Source organism: Podarcis raffonei, chromosome 6 (genome assembly GCF_027172205.1).
Source record: "Podarcis raffonei isolate rPodRaf1 chromosome 6, rPodRaf1.pri, whole genome shotgun sequence".
In the NCBI taxonomy this organism is placed as follows: Eukaryota; Metazoa; Chordata; class Lepidosauria; order Squamata; family Lacertidae; genus Podarcis; species Podarcis raffonei.
The window spans coordinates 38,700,153-38,718,409 of record NC_070607.1 but is presented as its reverse complement, the minus strand read 5'-3'; the positions used below and the strand labels follow the sequence as shown (position 1 = coordinate 38,718,409).

The window sequence follows — 18,257 nt, the reverse complement described above, 5'->3', positions numbered from 1 at the left end:
AAAGTGAGATGAGCACCGCAACCCCAGAGTCGTCCGCGACTGGACCTTGCGGTCAGGGGTACCTTTATCTTTAGGGGACCATCAAGGACGGATTGATGGATATTGTTTTGCTTCTGAACATTTCTGATATATTGGAGTGGGCAGAGTTTATTATTGCCTTCCCCCATATCCCACTTGACCACTTCAGTATGCAAAACCAGAACTTTTACAAGCAGCACATAATGTTTGTTCTACACTTCTAGGGAGAAGTGGCATTCTCTGCCCATTGACATTAGGCTGGTGCTGTACTGTTTTTGACACCTGCAAAAAAACTTTTTTGTTTAGGCAAGCCTACCCAGATATGTAAATATGCTGTGAATGTAACTTTATTTTATAATGTGTATTTTTAATTGCTGATTTTATTTATATTTTAATGTTTAGGTCAATCTTTTTTACAATATCAATAATTTTAATGTATATTTTATGTAAACTGCTTAGAGGTTTTTATGATTAATGCAAATTCTGTTAAATAAATAGTCTGGCTCCGAATGGAAATAGTTTCCTGCTATTGTACATTGTGAGATGAGATGGTATCTTGACTTAGAGACTTTTAAGCATTAGGTTTATGGGGAAATATTCTATAGAAGCACTTCTTTTGCTTTGGCAATCTATTTTTATTTGCATGTGTTTAGAATGAAAATCATTTCATTAAAAAGCAATTTGTATATTCTGGAAAAGTTTTTTGTTTTTTTAAAAAATCATCACCACCACCATCATTATTAAAAATTGAAGATGCAGTCTATAGGACCCAAGTTACGTTCTCAGCAAATTCCATGGTGTTTGGCTGGCTGTGTTCTGAGATTCAAATCAAATATCTTTAATACGGTCAGTGACCAGAAAGCAATTTATAAAAATATGACATTAAAAGTAGTATTGTGCTACAAATAACAGTAAAAATATAGCCAATTCACATAATTGGTGCTTATATTTATGGCCAGGTTTCGACTTTTAAGGTTTTAAAAATTCAATTCAGGTGTCACTACTGTTTATTGTCGTTCCTTCGATGTTTACAATTTGAACTCTGTTGTTGACATCATTGCTCGTCTTATTCTTGTTGCAATGTAACAATACTTTGCCACGGACCTGTTAGTTTCGGGCTCTTTGTCAGCTAAGAGGTGTCTGATATAGGTGTCGTCTGTACTACGAGGTATTTTCCTCAGAATCGGTTCGATCAGCTCTTTTCTTGAGTCTCGATATAATGGGCAGTATAAGATGACATGCCCAATGGTTTCGATTTTGTTGCTGTTACAGGGACATAATCTTTGTTCAATCGGTATTTTATTGTATCTTCCCTCTAGAAGAGCTGAAGGGAGAGCGTTAAAGCGGGCCCTGGAAAATGCCCATCGGTGTTTAGCGTTGTCTAGAACTTTGAGATAGTTTGCTAGATGGGGCCTTTGGGGATTGTATAGAAATTTATAAATTATCGGAAGTTGATTAAAGTCATTTTGGGCTTCAATGTCCCTGAGTCTTTCTTTGATTATGTTCTTGGCCCTTCCCCTTTCTAAACTTAATAAATACTCTGGGGAGAGACCATATGTGGCCAGTTTTCTGAGAGTGCCCTTCAACCAACTAGATTGGAATTTGTCAAGAAGTATCAGGGAAAGTAGTCCAACCGGCGAGTTGTTAAGTCTTAGCCAAGTGCATAAGGTTCTTATCCATACTTTGGCTTTAATGCTGTATAAGCCCGCTTCCAGTCGTAGGGCGGCGTTTGGGACGCATTTAGGTGTTTGCAGGAGTGATCTAAGGAAACCTGATTGTATCTTTTCATATGGGTCTAGATTAGAGAGGGAGACGAGTGGTGCGCCGTATAGTATTTGTGCTGTTGGTTTTGCAACGAATAGTTTAATTGTAGCAGGAATGAAATTTCCTCCCGTTGTACGATGGAATCTTAGGATTGCTGTTGTACTTTTTTGTGCTTTAGAAGAGCTGTAATTTATGTGGGCAGTCTTCTTCCTTGATGCTTGGATGTGTTCTGAGATTATGAGAACTTGAATTCCTTTACATTCACAACCATATTAAATTCTCCTCTGGGAATTAATTATTCAGTATAACTGTCATACAAATTAAGAATAGATTTCTTCCCACATCATAAATAGGTTTTTGCAGTTTCAACTTTTCCCAAATGGGAAAAGGCCATCTTAGTGTGTGTATGTGTATCCAACACAGTAGTGTTGTAACAAACACTGATTGTGTATGGCCATTACAAATACCGATTGCACATGCAAGTACTTTCAGCTTTGAAAGGAAACATCTCTATTGTAAAAAAAGTTGATTGTAGTAATGGATATACATGATGAGATGGTTAGTTGGTAAGTAGTTATGTTTTGATTTAAAACGCTTTTTTTTTTCAAAGAAGTCGCAATCTGTGTATATGTTGGCACACTCACTAGTGTGTTACAGCCTACTAAATTTGCCACACATGGATTGAACCAAGCACAAAATAGTTGTGAGAGACATTGCTTTTTTAAAATAAAAAGTGCAATACCATCCTTTTACTTCAGTCTTTTCTACTGCCTTGCATGAGAGCAATTTCTAAGTATTACCATATGTCCGTGTTGGTCTTCAGAGCTGCATAATAATTTCCGTGCTTTGCTCCCTAATTCATGGTAGAAGAAGGCATGCCTGAGCAGTTCACTGAATGTTATATATTGAGGTGGCTAACCTGCAACCTTCCAGCCACAGCCAACATGGACTTCTTAAGGGCTGCATTATATATGCTGTCATACATATGTGCCCTCAGATTATTGCTGTGATGTTTCCCTTGTTATAAGCCAGGGGTGGGGAAACCTAAGGCTCAGTGGCCAAATGGAACCCTCTAACTGGCCTGTGAGACTGCCCAGCCTGCTTTGCAGCCTCCCAGGAAAAGGTAGTCGTCCTCATGTCCTTCTTGTGACTTCCTATAGGCTGTCTACTGTGGATAACATGATGCTTGATGAGTTGGGCCTCTGGCGTGATCCAGTAGGGCTCCTCTTAAGACTATGCTGCCTTAGTGTGATTTAGTGATAGTGCAGAATATCACAGTGTTGCTCCTGGTGGATATCTGGGAGGGAGTACTATGTAAGTGCTCTAGTGAGTGCACTGGCCTTCCTGTTATGTTCTAGGTACAATTCAAGATATTTGTTTTGATTTGCAGACTCCTAAATGGCACAGCTCATTTACCTGGCTCCACAGTTTCTGTTCTCAGTCATTGCCTGTCCCATGTATAATATCCGTATGATAAGGTAGACAACAACAAGTGGTAGCTTCCTTGCTCTATGATAATGATGAAGCACAGGGCTATCAAATGGCTACGCTCTGCCTCCACTATTGTAGGTTGTATGCTTCTGAATACCAGTTGCCAGGAAATGCAAGACTTCTCTTGAGCACAGTAAATGGGCCTTTGGCCTGATCCAACAAGAATCTTCTTATGTTTTTACTCTTTCTCTGAATGTTTTCCAAAATCTGTCTGAACACTTTTTGGAGACTTTGATAGGCTTTAATTGCCAGAGATAAGTAAGGCTTATTTCAATAACCTGTAATTGTTTTATATTGGGATTCGGTTCATATATGGTTACTACCTACTTTGATGAATAGGTTGAGATGGAACAATTTATGAAATAAGAAACATGCACAACTTCAGTCGGTGACTCCTGAGGATTCTTTCCATGAAGAATGATGAAGTCACATAATAAATTGAGGGATGAGTAACTTGTATGACCAGCTGTGATAACATGGTGGTATTATTTTGTATTTGTTTCGACTGTGTCCACAGAGAAGAAGTGATCTTCATTAAGAACCTGATATCAGGTCTTTGTACAATGAGGGGCACACTACGCATTACATTGAAGCCATGTGTAATAAAGGCCTCGTGGCCCTTTCTCACTTGCAAAGTACTCTCAGGTCCCAGAATGCTGTGTGTTGGGAAACACACAGTAAGAGAATAAATCACTTGCTGCCTTGGTCTGTTGCTTTTCCCATTAATTAAAAAAATGATGAACAACTCATCATTTTTTTAACGTGTATTAATAGAGATGAGAGTAAGAGTTCCTTTCAGTAATGCTTTCAAAATATACGACCTTCCCTCCCTCCCAGTGCGAGATCATATAGAAGAAATAGTAATTGGCTCAGTCTATGATCAGGTTTCAAGAAAAAAAGAAAAGAAAATATTGTTTCAAGCTGCTCTGAATGCTCTCATATTCAAATGTGAAATGGGCTGGAGGTTCATGATATGACATGGCAATTTAAGGTCTTGCTTTAAAGGACATGTGCTTTTTATTCTCTAAGCGACCTCTTTCTTACTTTACTGTAGGGAAAAAGGAATGGGAAGTTAACAACCTTGTCACAAGTCCCTAGGGGGCTATAGGGTTCTACTGATGGTCTCAGTGCCCCCACAGGAATGGGGAAGTTAGCAACCCTGTGTGCTGCAGGACTACACTGATGTCTCCTCAGCGCCCTCATGTTACAAATAAAAACTGGGAAGTTACCAACCTAGTCTGCTTCAGAGCTCCACAGATGTTTTCTCAGTGCCCTCAAATGTTAAATTGCTGGCATTTACAAGATCTGACAGAGAAATTCTTCACGTCTGGACTAAATTTCTAACTATACTTGAGTAGGCGGGCAGATTGCTGAAATTCTTACTATATGGAACAAAAAGCACTATTCAGAGTCTCTTAGATTTCCTGCTTGGAGTGACTGAAGAACTAAAAATATGTAAAAATAATGGATTGCGAGATGAGACTGTGGCTTCCAAAAACCCGAACTTTTCAAAGTACCTAAAACATCTACACAGTTTAGTTCAAATCATTACTGCTTTCCTTTCAGATGAGTTTGTAAGGTGCCATGAAGGAACCTCCTGTCTATTTAATTAAATAAATACAGAACGCTTTATTAAAAGGAAGTGTAGCCTCAAGCTGGTAGACATTTTCTCTTGTCACTCTAACTTAGCACAGTAAAACATTTTTCTTTCTCATCAAATAGCTGTATGTGTTTTACCTGACCTGTTTTAACATGGCTGGTTTTACTTAGGACTGAAAAGGAACAAATGCTTTTCATCAACTGATGCCATTTGCAGGCATGAAAATTGGGTTGCTGGGGGGGGGGAACCAAGAAATAAAAGGGTTTCTAAAACAGAGTTCTGGAATGATGTTTAAAACTCTGGAACAATGCTTTAATGAGTTATTTGAAGGAGTTTTGCATTGTTTACTTTCTGAAAGTTAACTGATTTTCTTTCTTTTTAAAGTAAGTAATACAAAACACTTGAAATAATTGCACAGAGATATTGTTTTAGTTTTATGTCCGCACTAAACATTTAAACTGTCCTCACTACTTCAAGCACTGAACCAAGAAGCTATAAAAAGTGTTCTCAGGTCCTAGCTGGTTATACTTCCATCTTAAATAGAAGGAAGCCAGGATAAATGCTGGATATTGGATTTGGACCATATTCTATATGTTCCTTCTGCAAATGTCACAAAATTGTGTCAAGTATTAATTTGCAGCTCTTGCTTATGGAATCTATCAGAAATATTCTGTCTTTATTTGTGGGCCTCTTTCAATCACTGACTTTTTTGAAGTGAATTTCTCTTAACCAGCTGCGAAGCATTGTTTTAATACCTACTGTTAGTTTCTGGTAATCCATGATATGTCTGAAGCCCCCTCATTCTTCAAGATGGGAGCAGTATGGAGAATTGTGTCCCAGATCTCAGGTGTTATGCTCCTGCCAAACCTACGTACTGAATATTTGGATTGACGTGCTTTTGGCAGCTATTTGCATGAGGATGAAGGCTCCCTCTATCAAGAATGGGATTACTTTGGTAGGTGGGTCAATGTTCCCCTACCCTCCTACCAACAATCACAATCCATTCAAATACACAGCAACCCAAATTGCTTGGATTGTGTCATGTCTAGTTTGGCCTCAGACAACTTGTGTTGGTTTGAAAGTCAATGAAGGCTTTATTGTCATGCTTCTTGCTGACCTTGGAAGCCCAGGGTCACAATGTGGTGTAAGAGGAAGGTCTTCAGTGAAGGTATTTTTGTTAGGGCATGGCGTAGAGGTTTCTCTTTAGGTGTCCTTATTCAGTGTGTGTACATCAGTCATGGAGTAACCCAGGTTTGACACAGCAGTAGTAGGGCCATCAGTCCAATCCTCACACCTTCAATTGTGTTTATTCTCATTGGACTAGGTGGTTCACAACTTAATTTCCTTTACAGGAGTGTTTCATTTTGTTTTTAAGGTGGGCGTGTGATCCACGGTTAGGGCTGGGAACAAGCTGAAATTATTTATTACAATTTATATTTGAATAATGAATTGTTTTTCACTACTAGTCACATGCCAGGTAGAGTCTATTATACACTGTTACTGGATGAAAGGTTTACTTTAGTGACTATTTCGTGCTCTTCTTATAACCAAGCACACACAAGTTCTAATTTCCTTTTGTATAATCATAGAGTATGCTGTTCCAGGGCTATCTTTCCTAAAAATTCCTGCTGTCAAAATGTTTATGATGGAAATACTCTAAGTCAACTGTTTGCATAGTTTCATACTTTAAGGGTCACAGCTTTCTATGTATAGTGCACACACAACAATACCTTGCTGCTCTTAAAAACTTTTCTCCCTTTTTAGACAGTGTCCTGAAAAAACAAAAGGATGCTCTGATTATGTTGCAGTAAAAACAAACATAGTGCAGTTTTAATTGTTTGAGCTGATGAATTTGACTACAACAAAAAGAAAAGGCAAAGGCAAAGCAGACTTGGCTGTTTATGGCATAGTCTCACAAGAAGCTGGACTGGTCCAGTAAAAGACTTGTTATCCTTACTATAATTTATGATAATAGCAGGAAGGCTATTAGGATCAGTGCTAATTTAACACTGGGATGTCGTAAGAGATTAAGAGTAGACTATGGTATCATGTATTTATTCAATCTGCCTCCCTCTTCCGCCCAGCTTCATTTTTCTAGCTGTTCTTAAATCCTGTTATGCATTACATCAGTATCTGTATTAACTCAACTGGAGTTTGCAGTCTGTTAGAAAATCCTGCTGGAGTTGTTGTTGCTGTTGTTTTAAAGCAACCATTAAATGTCACTAAGGGTTAATTTCTGATATCCCAAATTCTCATACTTGAAAGCCAGAAAGATGGGCAAAAATTCATACTTTTTCCCATTGTGGCAGCCTGTCACTTAGTTTGAGTCAACAGGACTTGCATTTGGGAAATCATATCTCAACTTTATAAACCAATATATGTATGAGCCTTCTGCTTACACATGTAGCACTTCCCTCCCTCCTTTCTAATAATGACTTAATTAAACCCAGCAGTTACCATAGTTTCCTATTCCATCCAACCAGGAAACTGGCTTGTTCCAAACCTGGTTACCATAATCGCTAGGTCAAAATGGCAAACTATGGTTGATTGACTACTTCCTGGCTTATTGCAGCATGCTGAAATGGATGGAAAGAAGGCCACATGAAAATGGGGTGTGTTCACATTGTTCAAACTAAGTCAATGTTTCTCACAGGACAACAAAGCAATCACTTAGATTGGTTTGCTGGGCTTTGTTTGAATTTCTTCCCGCCTTTCTCTGTTTTATTCAATAGGCATTTTAAAGTTGGAGTCAAATCAGTCACTTTACTTCAAAGTATCTCAGTTTGGTGGAACTGAGTTTGCAAGCAACATTTCTGTAAATGTAAGTTAATTAACTTCTGTTGCGGCAAAATTATTTACATCAAATTTTACATCTTACATCAGATGAACTTTCAAAATCATTAATGGTTATGCTAAGCAGGTTGCTACTTGGTTTATGTTTGTATTCCATATCATGGAATATCATATATCATGGCCCATCCCTGATAAGGAAAAATCACACATCTGTTAGTTTACACTTTATCAGCAAGAAAAACACTTCAGCAGGTTCCACGGTGCTCCAGATACACACACGCTTTTAGCCTCTAGGCAGCGGTCCACAGGTCTTAGCCGTATGGAGCTGTTGCAGCAACAGAGGGCCCTTGTCCTCTTTTGGCTTATATACCCTCGTAGAGTTGCCTGCTTACACCCTGAGACTTCTCCTGTATGGAAGTTGTCACTGCTCTTCCCTTTTCAAGCCGCTCCTGGTTCTAGGAGACAGTGGGGCAGGGAAAGTGGGGGATATACTGGCCCGTTCCTCACATGACCCATCCCTTCTCCCTCTACCACATCCTGTGTATTTTCCTCCTGCCTTGACTCTCCCTCCTGCCCCTGACTCCTGCTTTTTGAGTGGCATCACACTCCATAAATTACTTGTCCCTTCTCCTGGGTCACTCTCCTGGTCCCCAGCCTCTACCACACACTCTTCGGAGCTCTGTCAGTCCCTGACATTTATGAATATGCTGTGACTATTTTGCAGTGTGTGGTGTAAATGTCTCAAGTGCCTATATTAACATAAAATACATTCCATTCTTGTTTATTATTATGAAATTGCTGCCCCCCCCCATGAATTTTTAAACTAAAATATTTAGTGAAGAGAATCCTTATTTATATATCTTTATATTTATATTTATATATTGCACATTCTGGGCTAACGTGATTGTATGCAAAGGATAACAACTCTAAAGCAAGTGTGTGAATAAATGAAAATCCAGCCTGCTTTTCCAGATCTCTTGTTCATTAGGGTAGATGGAATCCCTAGAAGACTTTCCCCAAACAAGTATAGAGTATTTTAAGCCAATGCATAGAAGTGGTTTTGTCATCCTCTCTTGAATCAAGTTTCCAGGTTTCAATGGCATGCCTCTTGGGAGCAACATTTCTTTGTTGCTTTTCCATTTGTAAGTTATTTGCATAATTTTCTTAGCTATCTATCATTTTCCTCTTTCCCGCCAAACTTTTTTAAAAAAGAAACAAACATTTGGATGGCGCAGCTTAGCACTGATAAAACTGAAAATCAAGGTATTCTGGCATTTCATGTTTTAAGAGGCCCTTTAAAAGTTTTCAACTGTTTTAAAGCAAAACATATCAGTTCCTGGCAAATAGCTCTATTTGTGACTTCTACTTTGTATTATTATTGTTGTGTTGTTGTTGTTGTTGTTGTTAGGAGGAACCAGAGGCAGATTAAGGGCACATGTACACACTGTATGATGAAGAGCATTCAGTGCAGAATGGAGCCACCTTTTTGGAACCCTGTACAAATGATATCATTGCCATGTCGTCCACAGCCCATATTCTGCTGGAGTGGTTATAATCCTTTTTGTGACAAGAATGCACTTCTCAAGCGCTTCCTGCATGCATATGTACACCGAGAGCGCTTTCTCAGGTCACTTTCTATTGGGGCAGACCTGCTGACATTGCAGGGCTGTGTCATCCCCCCCCCCCCCCATATTTCACTTGCCTATGAATGAAATAGGCAAAATAGGAAGCAGTATAGTAACTTAGCTGCTTCTGTATACTGATATGTATCCTCTTGATATCAGTATATCAACACGCTAGTTTCCAGCCCCTCTCTTTTTGAAGATGCCCCCTATTTTGTATAAGATGCTCCCATGTATAAGAAACCCCCTATTTTGGGGGACTCAAAATTAAGAAAACACCCCTCAGCACTACCCATGTATAACATTAAACCTGTTTGTTTGTTAACTGGCTTGACCTTTCCTAATCAAGAAGTATGCCCAGGTAGTTTAAATACTTTCTTTTTATTGTGTTTTAAAAGATGTGACCAATGTAACTGTTTTGCAATCTCAGTAATTTATTTATAACCTAGCCCAACCAAGGCCATTGTCCAACCATGTTTCTTCATAGATGGAATGTGGGTCACGACCAGAAAGGCCTTTCCCATGTCAGTTAAGAGGTGCATAAGAGCCAGCGGTCTGACTAGTCATAAATATTCCATGTTCACTGTTTGGTTCAGCCTAGACTGATCCAGAAAGTTAATATTAAATATTTATTGCACAGCAATACCTTTGTAATAGCAAATCCAATTGAAGATGCTTTCTGAACTTGCTTCATTACAACAATACTTTCATTTTTAGTAACCTGGGCCTCGGCACGTGATTTTTATTTGGACATTCATTTCATATTGTGGGTTTTGTTTGTTTGTGTTATGCAGTGCTCATTGAAACTAGTGCCTCAAATGCAGGAGAATTTGAATGAGACTTGGGGTTCTGCAAGCTATTGGTTTCCACCATTGTTCTTTAATATGAAACAATGGGGGAATTTTCTTCAATGACAAGAATAAATCAGAAGGATGAATGGAAGGTAGAAGAATGTCATCATTGTGTGTTTGATTCTGCTCTCAGCAGCGCAGGTGTAGAGTTCTTTTCTTTCTTTCTCTTGTAAGAGCAGATCCACAATGTCTTGTCCTTGTAATTGATTTTACAAGATGCTCAATGATTAATGGCACATATGTACCCTGAGAGTAAGGTCAGCCTAGTGCGGAACACCTGTGTGTCTAAGCACAACCTGTCAGACCCAAATGATTTAAAACTGTCAAGTTCTTTTTTTTTTTAATCATTTGCCACCATTAAAGGCAAACTCACATTTAACTTTTTGTTGTTGTTGTTCAGTTGTTGCTTGCAATGCCATATAATTTTCATTTCATTTCATTTATTACGGCCATAGGCCCATACAGGTAAAAACAACACATAAGTGACAGCTTGTGCCGTAGGGGGGAAAAAAAAAACAGTCGCTAAAACACCACTATAACAATAAAATACTATAAGATGGAAAGGCATACTACGTGCCATATAATTTTATTAAAGGATTGCCATGCATGGCCAAGGCCCATGTTTCCCATCTGTCAAATAGAAAATCTAAAATTTGTTTCATATGATGCATTTTTAGCAAATACACACTGGGAACACATGGAAACAACCCTCACCCCCCTGGAAAAAACTACACACAAACCCCAAGAATACAAATAGCATGGGAAGTTTCTTGGGATTCTAATTAAGTTCCAAAGAACCTCCAGGTAACCTAGAAGCTGTAGATTGCTTACCTAGTTGAAATGTACCCATTGTGCCTTATAGGCACAAAATATTGCATAAGAGAAAAAGTTGTTTACTAGAATAACAAGTTTTCCAGAATGTGGATTCTGACTGTGTTTGGATGCATGAAATGATTTATTTTTCTTCAAGCCTCTTAATAAAAGAGCACCTGAAATGTTTTTCCTTTATTCTGTATTGATAGCTGTAGCCTTTGTAGGTTTAGTTTGCACGTCGGTACTTTAATCAAGCAATGTGAAAACCCCTTTCATATTTTATGGTGTGGGTGCACATTCAATTTTACACCTGTCTTTCAGTACAATGGGAATGTGAAGCTTGCACCCATTGCTGAATGTTGAGAGGGGTCTAGTGAGAAGAAAGCCAGAAATTACAAAACATGGTAACAATCACACACAACTATTTCAAGCACATGGCATATTTGTTAACCAACTCATTTTTTATAATTGGATACAGGGAATGTCCAAATTGGATAGATATTTACAAAAATATGACCATAAATCAGAGACGCAACAATACACCTTAAAGTAGATATTAGTTTTATTTTTGTATTTATTAATTTCATAAAATTTATATACCGCTTGATGGTAAAAAAACCCAACAACCCTCAAAGCAGTTTACAAAATATAAAACACTACATTCAAGAAGAAGTTACAACCCCCTACTTTAAAAGTACAAAAGTTAAAATACTAAAACAGATTAAAATGACCTTGGATGAAAAGATGGAAAGCACATGCCATAAACATCATGTAGATACAAGTAGCCAAATAAGTGTTGTGAACAATTATGTTAAATTATGTAAAGGTGCAAGCTTTGAATAATAAGCCAGTATCTTGTTATCACTTGCATAAGGAAATAGTTAAACAATAGGAAGAGAAAAGTTGACAGCACTGCAGCCACAAGGTGTACGTTTCAAATCCTTTTTTTGTATTTTGTTTTGCACCCACATGTCACTTAGGTCTAGACAGAATGTGTAACTTAGTCCAATTTGCTGATAAGAGATCAGATTCCTCCTTGCAGGCAGAGGTAACAGGAGTAACAATTTGTATTAGCATTTGATCCCCTTGTAGTCAGATCTTTGCATGAATATTGTTTCAGCTTCTACGTGGTTTCCTTGAAGACTGGGGCGGTCTTTCTCCTCATTGATTGTCCTTCATTGACTTTGATGAAGTCAAACCAGCAAGTACCAGTTGCAGAAGTTCTGTTGCAAAACTACTAACCTCTTTGCCACAAGAATATCAGAGAAAAAGGAGACCAGATAGCTTTGTTTTCATTCAAGTCTCTTTAGCCACTCTGGTCCCATCTACACTAGAAATTTCTCATTCCTCCTATTTCTGGATAGTTTTATAACCCATCCCTCTTTCCAGGGAACTCTGGGAACTGAATAACAATAACAATAACATATGTGTTCCCCCACTCTGGGTGGCGTCCAACAGATGTAAAGCATAATAAAACATCAAACATTAATAAATTTCCCTATATGGTCGTATAGCCTGCAGGAAGCTCCTGCAGCCAATCAGAAGCCACGGAAGCCCCATCGGATATTCGGGTTCCAAAGAACGTCTGCAAACTGGAACACCCACTTCTGTGTTTTGCAGCATTTGGGAGCCAAAATGTCCGAATACCAAGGCGTTCGGGATCCAAGGTACAACTGTAGTGCAGATGGGGCCTCTGTGTTAACCTGACATGGCTTTCAACATGCTGGCACTTATAATGGGCAACATGTATAAAAACCTATTCAGCAATATACATGCCTTTTGCAGGAATATGGGGAACTAAATTAAGATAAGTGGTAATTGTGCTCACACATAACCAGTGGCTCATCACAGTAGTAGTGAAGCCGAAATCTGTGGTCACCAGAACTCTGTCCTCTTGTTCCAGCACAATCCTATGTTTGTTTACTTGAAGTATTTTTAAGGACTCTCTCCTATACAGCAGTTGGAGCTACTGTTGCTACTCAATATCAAAAAAACATTATCTAGCCTCCAACCCCGCAAAAGCAACATTAAGTGTCTACCAGGGCAGAAACTTGCATATTCAAACATATTGTTGCAAGCCACCCCAAATTTTGCCTAGTGATAGCAAGATTACAGGGGTCTCGGCACTTAACCAAGGTTTGTGTTCCTTTGGAATGAGGCATGGTGGTGACATGCTTTGCAATGGCTTACCATTATCAAACAAACCAGGCCGTTATCAACCTTCTGTTTCTTCAATGACCCAGCCCTAGTGAGCTGTTGCCAGGCTGGCCTCATGAAAAAGCTAGCTGGTAATATTTCCAGGCCTTGCTAAATTCTTGAATTTATGGGTTTGCTCACTTCTAACCCTTCACTGAATGTAGAGGTTATGGGAGGGGGAGTCTGCCCCTCACAATTCATAAGAATATTTTAACATAGGGGCGATGAATGTGAAATGTTGGAGCAATGGCAATGATGAGGTTGACCGTAAAAAACGCATGATACCGTATAGAAAGTGCTAGTTAACATGAAGTGCTGACTTTCATGCCGTACAACCTGCAAGTGGAGCATTAATTGGGACAGGGCACAAATATTGCACACAGATCTGCACAGATCACTCACAGCTAAACCCTAGGCAGAGTGAAGTGCCTCAGCATGTTTTGCTCACCTCGAATGAGCCAGTGCACAGTGGCGTTATCATAAACACAAACTTCCAAGAGAATTTTATTGATCAGCATACTAGTGCCTTGTAATCTTTTATCATGTTTATTTATACAACCACACCTTGATCATTTATTATTCTAGTTTTAGACTCAGAGCCTGTGATTTAATGCCTTAGCAAAGGCCACCCAGTGAGTTCAAGGCTGAGCTGGGACTTCAGCCCAGATTTCCCAGGTCTACAGTGTATGAATGCTTCATGCCTAGAGAAAAACTGAGGTGGCTGCTGCCTAAGGTGCTTCGTTATTCCCTGTTTGGTACAAACAATTATGTTCACATGTCCATTTTTTAATTTTTTTTTGCAGGAGCTCCCTATTCTTAAATCTGGGGTGCCCTTGTGGAGTTTACAGCTTCTGAAAGGGTTGAAACCAGTGATCTCCTGAGGGAGTTGTGGTGCAACTTTCACTGTGAACGCAAATACAGTGATTGCAAGTAGAGATTAGCTGTTGGTGCCTGTTAATTAGAAGGTCGGATGGGGAACTGAACACTCAGCTTGCCGCCTTCCAGAGCTGTGCAGCTGAGAAATGAAAGCAAGATGTGCTGGCAGAGAATAGCAGGTGTCTGCCTACACAAATGCTGGCAGGTATATTTTCTACATCATAAAGCTTTAATTGCAAGTGTCTTACAGTGATGCGGCATTTTGTCTGTCTTTAGATGTCGTGGATTTCTTTTTTGCCTTGTGGAACTGGGGGTGGGTGGGGGGAAGCATTGGGGGTTTTTTTGTTACTGCCCATACAAAAATGACCTGTCAAGAAGCAGAATTTAACATATTCATAGGGTCGGTAACCTTTCTCGACCCTGTGTTTAGCATTGTTATGTACTGTATTTGCAGACTGAGATTCTAATAAACTCTTAGGACCATGAAAGTGGGCTGACCTAAAATGCCCAGGTAAAATGCTGACAACTGGAAAGTCTAGGCAAGGGTGTTTGAACAATTCCTTTTTCAGATAGCTTTAAAGAGTTGCAGGGGGCTTTTTTGAAGTGAGATGCAGCAGTTGCTTCAATATGTTTATGCGAGTAACAAATTGGTTTAAGGCTGGATAGGCTTCATGTAGTAGTTCTGAATTAAAGACAGTAAAAGAGAGGCATTTGAATCCCATCAACAGTTGCAGGACACTTAACATTCTATAAATGCTCGGCTCCCAAAATGCTTTCCTTATTTCAAATGGTTTTAATAAGATAGTGATTTATACTTCTTGAGAGATGGAACTGTTATCAAAGAATGTTAACTTGGCTCTCACATAAAGGAAACATTGATAGGCCCAGTGCACAGCTTGGTCTCTGACTTTTTTTGGGGATGCAGTTTTCACTGAAAAATACTGTATTTGACATTGCTGTCTGTGTATCAGTGGGCAGGCATGTGGAAACGTTCTCTTTCATAGAAGACAAAGTATGGAAATATGCACTTGCACAAACCCTGGCTTGGTGAACTGCATTTGTTAACTTGCTTTACCCTTCATGTGGTTTATCAAAGGGCAAAGAAACAGGTAATGGCATGTATTCCTTCAGTCCTGTTTTGAGATAGGACTGTGACTTGCTCCTTTCTAATTGCTATGGTGGCTCACTGTTATAACTTAATTATTTACACTATTTCTAAACATGGATGGCATGCAGAACAGAAAAATAAAATCTGAGTTCTCCAACACTGAATGGGAAAGGCAAGAAGTGACTGGAACACTGGAAAGATCAGTTCTGTTCTTGTATGGAGTACCTTCATTATATCATGCCGATGGGCTCTGTAATTTCTGGCTGTGAATAGATGGGGCTCATGAAAGACCAAGGTGGCATGTGTAGGTATTGAGGTTGGATGCGCATCTGACCTTTTTCAAAACCACCATACAGATGTGAGTTTTTTACACTGTAATCCCATCTGAAACCTTGAGAAACAGAATGACAGTGTTCACTAAGATGAAGTTTAGACTTTATGGTATTTGGGAAGGGCCCAGGGCGAAAACCTTGATTCCAAACAAGAGTTTTTGGCAGTACTTTAAAACAGCTGATGGAGGATAGTGTTGCTTAAACATGGTTACTTGGGCATTTATTTGAAAATAAAAGAGAACTCAGGTGTTTAGTCTGCTCAAAAGGAGTTGGGTTCTTTGGCAGTGTGGGCTAGTCAATTCAGATGTTTACAAGATGCAAGGATTCCAGACTGATAAATAACATAATTCTGCTAAGTTTGTGTATTTGAGTGACAGCCATAAGCCTCTTCCTAATTCCCTCAATACATACACTGAATATGGGGGGTGGGGATCAAGGCGACATTTGCTAACTGTGTTCCCAGACTCTGAGCCAATAATCCACAATGTGAAAGAGGCTTCTATGCATATATCACTGCACATGCATTGGCTACTTACGCAGCACCTTGCACAACCACTTGCTAATTCTTGGAGAGCCCATCCATGCACATGCATGGAGGCCAAGTGTGAAGCCAACAGGTGCATCCCACTGAAACAAGATTAGGGGTCCTCACTTTATATGTTGTACTGGAAGCATGAGAAACCACTTACACGTGTCCAGACTGGATCTTGTACTGTAGATATTGCTCATGGATTCATTTTCTGATGATGACATCTGGTGGACACATTTCACCACTATGAAATTTTAACATCCTCTTAAGATCTGTGAGAGCCACAGAGATTTAGCACAAATGACTTTGCATTTCTTTTGATTGATTGATCCTGACAAGGAATATCTGAAGTTCTGAAGACACAAGCTCTGCAGCAGTGATTCTCAAGTTAACAGACTTACTGAGAGCCTGATAATGAGTCATTGGCTGTAGGTAGCATTCACTGGGGACAGTGAGGCTCAAAGTACTAAGTCACAGTGATTTCTAGATCCAGGAGAGGAATTCATGAAGGCAAAATTCCATTAGTAGATCCTGGTAGTAAACGGCACAGATGATTCATAGTTAAAGGAGTTGGGGAGGAGAGTTGGAAAGTGTTTTTACGAGCCATGGGTGTGTTCACTGTTACATGCTCAAGGGTGTGTTTCAGCCTAGATGGAAAGAAATGAGGCAATGCTGGAATACACGTAAGTGTATGTGTGCAAAAAAACTGTGCTGCTCATCAAAATAGAAAAAAGCAACTGCATAAAAACTAGGGCTAAAATTCTGATTCCAGGGAAGCCAGTGGCAAAACTCTTAGGCTCTTACACCTTGTGTTCTTGGCTCCGCTTTTCATTTCATTTTAAATGCTATTAAGCAATAGAGTCCTGTAGGAAAAAAACTAGAATGTGGATATGAAGCATGTTGGCTATGATTTTTATAGGCTGCTGCATATGCTGCTGTGGAATAGAACAGCTTTCCTTCTTGGCCTCCTTGGTATAATCTTTCTGGCTTCCACCTGGGGTTATCCAATTATGTGTTTGAACGCTGAGAATAAGCCTGTTGCAGGCTACATGTCACATATCTACTCATTTATTTAGGTGATGGGAAAGTGGGGGAAGAAGCTCAAGTCTCCCTTGGTTAGTGCGTCCCAAATTTTAATCACTATGGTATTTCCTCTTCCTTGAAGACCAGAGGGAACACCTGTGTTTTTCTGAGAGTGCCACAAGAGACAGTTGGCAAAAGCTATTGTTTCTGAGAAAACAGATGACTCTCTAGTTCAGAGGGGAAACGAATTAGAAAGTTCATCTGCATACATTGTCTTCAAAGGCTGCACAGAACTCCTTCACAAACAGTTTCAACAAATTAAAGAGTGAGACCCCCTGACACAGCTAATAAGATGTCTGGTAAATTGCTTTGACAAAGCACCCAGCTCTTATTGGAGACCTGAGGGTTTGTAGTAAAGGTCAGGGTAGGTTGGCATGACGCAATTTTTAAAGCATTTCTTAATCATCCTGCCTAATTTAATGTGTCAGAGACATGCCTTTCACTTCAAAGGATATTCTAAACTTAAAATTTCACTATCGTTCTATATCCTTGAAATATGCATCACATGCTTTAACTTTCGTTTTCCTATCACAATTGAGTTTAAAGGTTTCACTTAGTTTCTTATTTGCCTTGATTTTAAGTATTTAGTTAATAAATCAATCTATAAATCAACCTCAGTGCAGGAGATATATATTGGGAGATTTAATGATGGCAAGTGTATTTTGAATGGATAAGCTAAATGAATGAATAATTTACTTGAAGAATTATCCTAAATGCATTGCAAGAGGCAGTGAATTAAACTATTCAGTGTAATGTCATCAGCTCACAAGTCACGAATTTGTGATTAGTGAATTGAAAGGTTCGTTTCACCAATTATTTCGCTAATGGTCCGATCCTATTTTGTATTCTTTAAGATGACAGATGCTGCTTCCTTTTCCTTTCATCCAATAACAAGCGAGTCTCCTATTTTGATCTGAGCTTCTAACACAGCTCTTCTCTTTGATTGCTGTTTGGAGAATGTACATATACAATGTAGGCTACCTCCACCTTTGAGTGTATCTATATTAGGACAACTTCATTAATGACTGCAGTGGTACTTGGTGAGCTTAGAAAAGAATACCGAAAAGCATATGCTTTGTAAATTGGAAAGTATAAGCTTTCTAGCCAAGAGCATGAGAAAAGCCCTGCTGGATCAAGCCAAACTCCCATTAAGTCTATCATTCTCTTTTCACAGTGGCCAG

The 18,257-nt window shown here is 39.1% G+C and overlaps 1 protein-coding gene across 3 annotated transcripts in view; it reads left to right on the top strand.

Annotated features, from left to right (window-relative positions):
* The window catches only part of ROR1 (receptor tyrosine kinase like orphan receptor 1), a 153,014-nt gene that overhangs the window by 31,558 nt on the left and 103,199 nt on the right, over positions 1-18,257 (top strand). Inside the window, exon 1 of one of the 3 annotated variants that reach the window (XM_053392179.1) lies at positions 14,205-14,229. The exons of the other annotated variants lie outside the window; for them this stretch is intronic. Coding sequence (XP_053248154.1) covers positions 14,220-14,229 — 10 coding nt within the window. The 5' untranslated portion in view covers positions 14,205-14,219. Of the gene's footprint in view, positions 1-14,204; positions 14,230-18,257 lie in introns of those variants that run through there. 3 annotated transcript variants of the gene reach the window in all.